The 617-nt window shown below is 46.5% G+C and overlaps 1 protein-coding gene across 1 annotated transcript in view; it reads left to right on the top strand.

Annotated features, from left to right (window-relative positions):
• Positions 1 to 581, top strand: part of LOC106105646 — a 7,925-nt gene extending 7,344 nt beyond the window's left edge. The window contains exon 12 of the mRNA XM_013286070.1: positions 314 to 581. Coding sequence (XP_013141524.1) covers positions 314 to 566 — 253 coding nt within the window. The 3' untranslated portion in view covers positions 567 to 581. The remainder of the gene's footprint in view (positions 1 to 313) is intronic.
• Positions 582 to 617: the final 36 nt, after the last annotated feature.

Genomic DNA, 617 nt, shown 5'->3' with positions numbered 1-617 from the left:
AAAACTTCCTTCTATCCAAACATTTGCATTTAAAATATTACTATTATTTGTAATATAAAGTAAAATAAAATACTGTAAAGTTTCCTTCAAACCAATTATACAAAAAAATTGTCATAACTGCCAATTCGAGGTCGTTTAAAATGTTATACCGCTGCATATGCATATCTATCAATCATTCAAATAGCACCATTTCTCTCAATACGTACGTATTCTGTTCCTGTTACTATCGAGTCGTGACGTGCGGCCACGTTGATGACGTCACGATAATCATTAATCAGCGTTAGTCTTCCAAAATGACGTCACGGTGACGAAAACAATACGTAATATGCGTAGTGCGTGTTGACGGGCAGTCGGGCGAGGTGGTGCGCGCGGAGCGCAGCAGCCTGCAGCAGCTGCTGGCGGAGCAGCCGGCCCCGCAGCCTGCGCACGCGCTGGGCGCCGCGCTGGCGCAGCTGCGGGGCCTGCGCGCCGGACACTACCTGCTCAAGCACGAGGTACAGTCGCCCACATCCGCGGTGTTGCCTTTACAGAAACATTACAACGGGACAACCACCGCCTCTTCTTAAAAATAACAGTGTGTATCAACGACGGAATAATAAAAAGCAATTAAACTCTGA

The sequence above is a fragment of the Papilio polytes genome, unplaced genomic scaffold, assembly GCF_000836215.1.
Source record: "Papilio polytes unplaced genomic scaffold, Ppol_1.0 DF822733.1, whole genome shotgun sequence".
Taxonomy (NCBI): domain Eukaryota; kingdom Metazoa; phylum Arthropoda; class Insecta; order Lepidoptera; family Papilionidae; genus Papilio; species Papilio polytes.
This window is presented reverse-complemented; position numbering and strand designations above follow the sequence as displayed.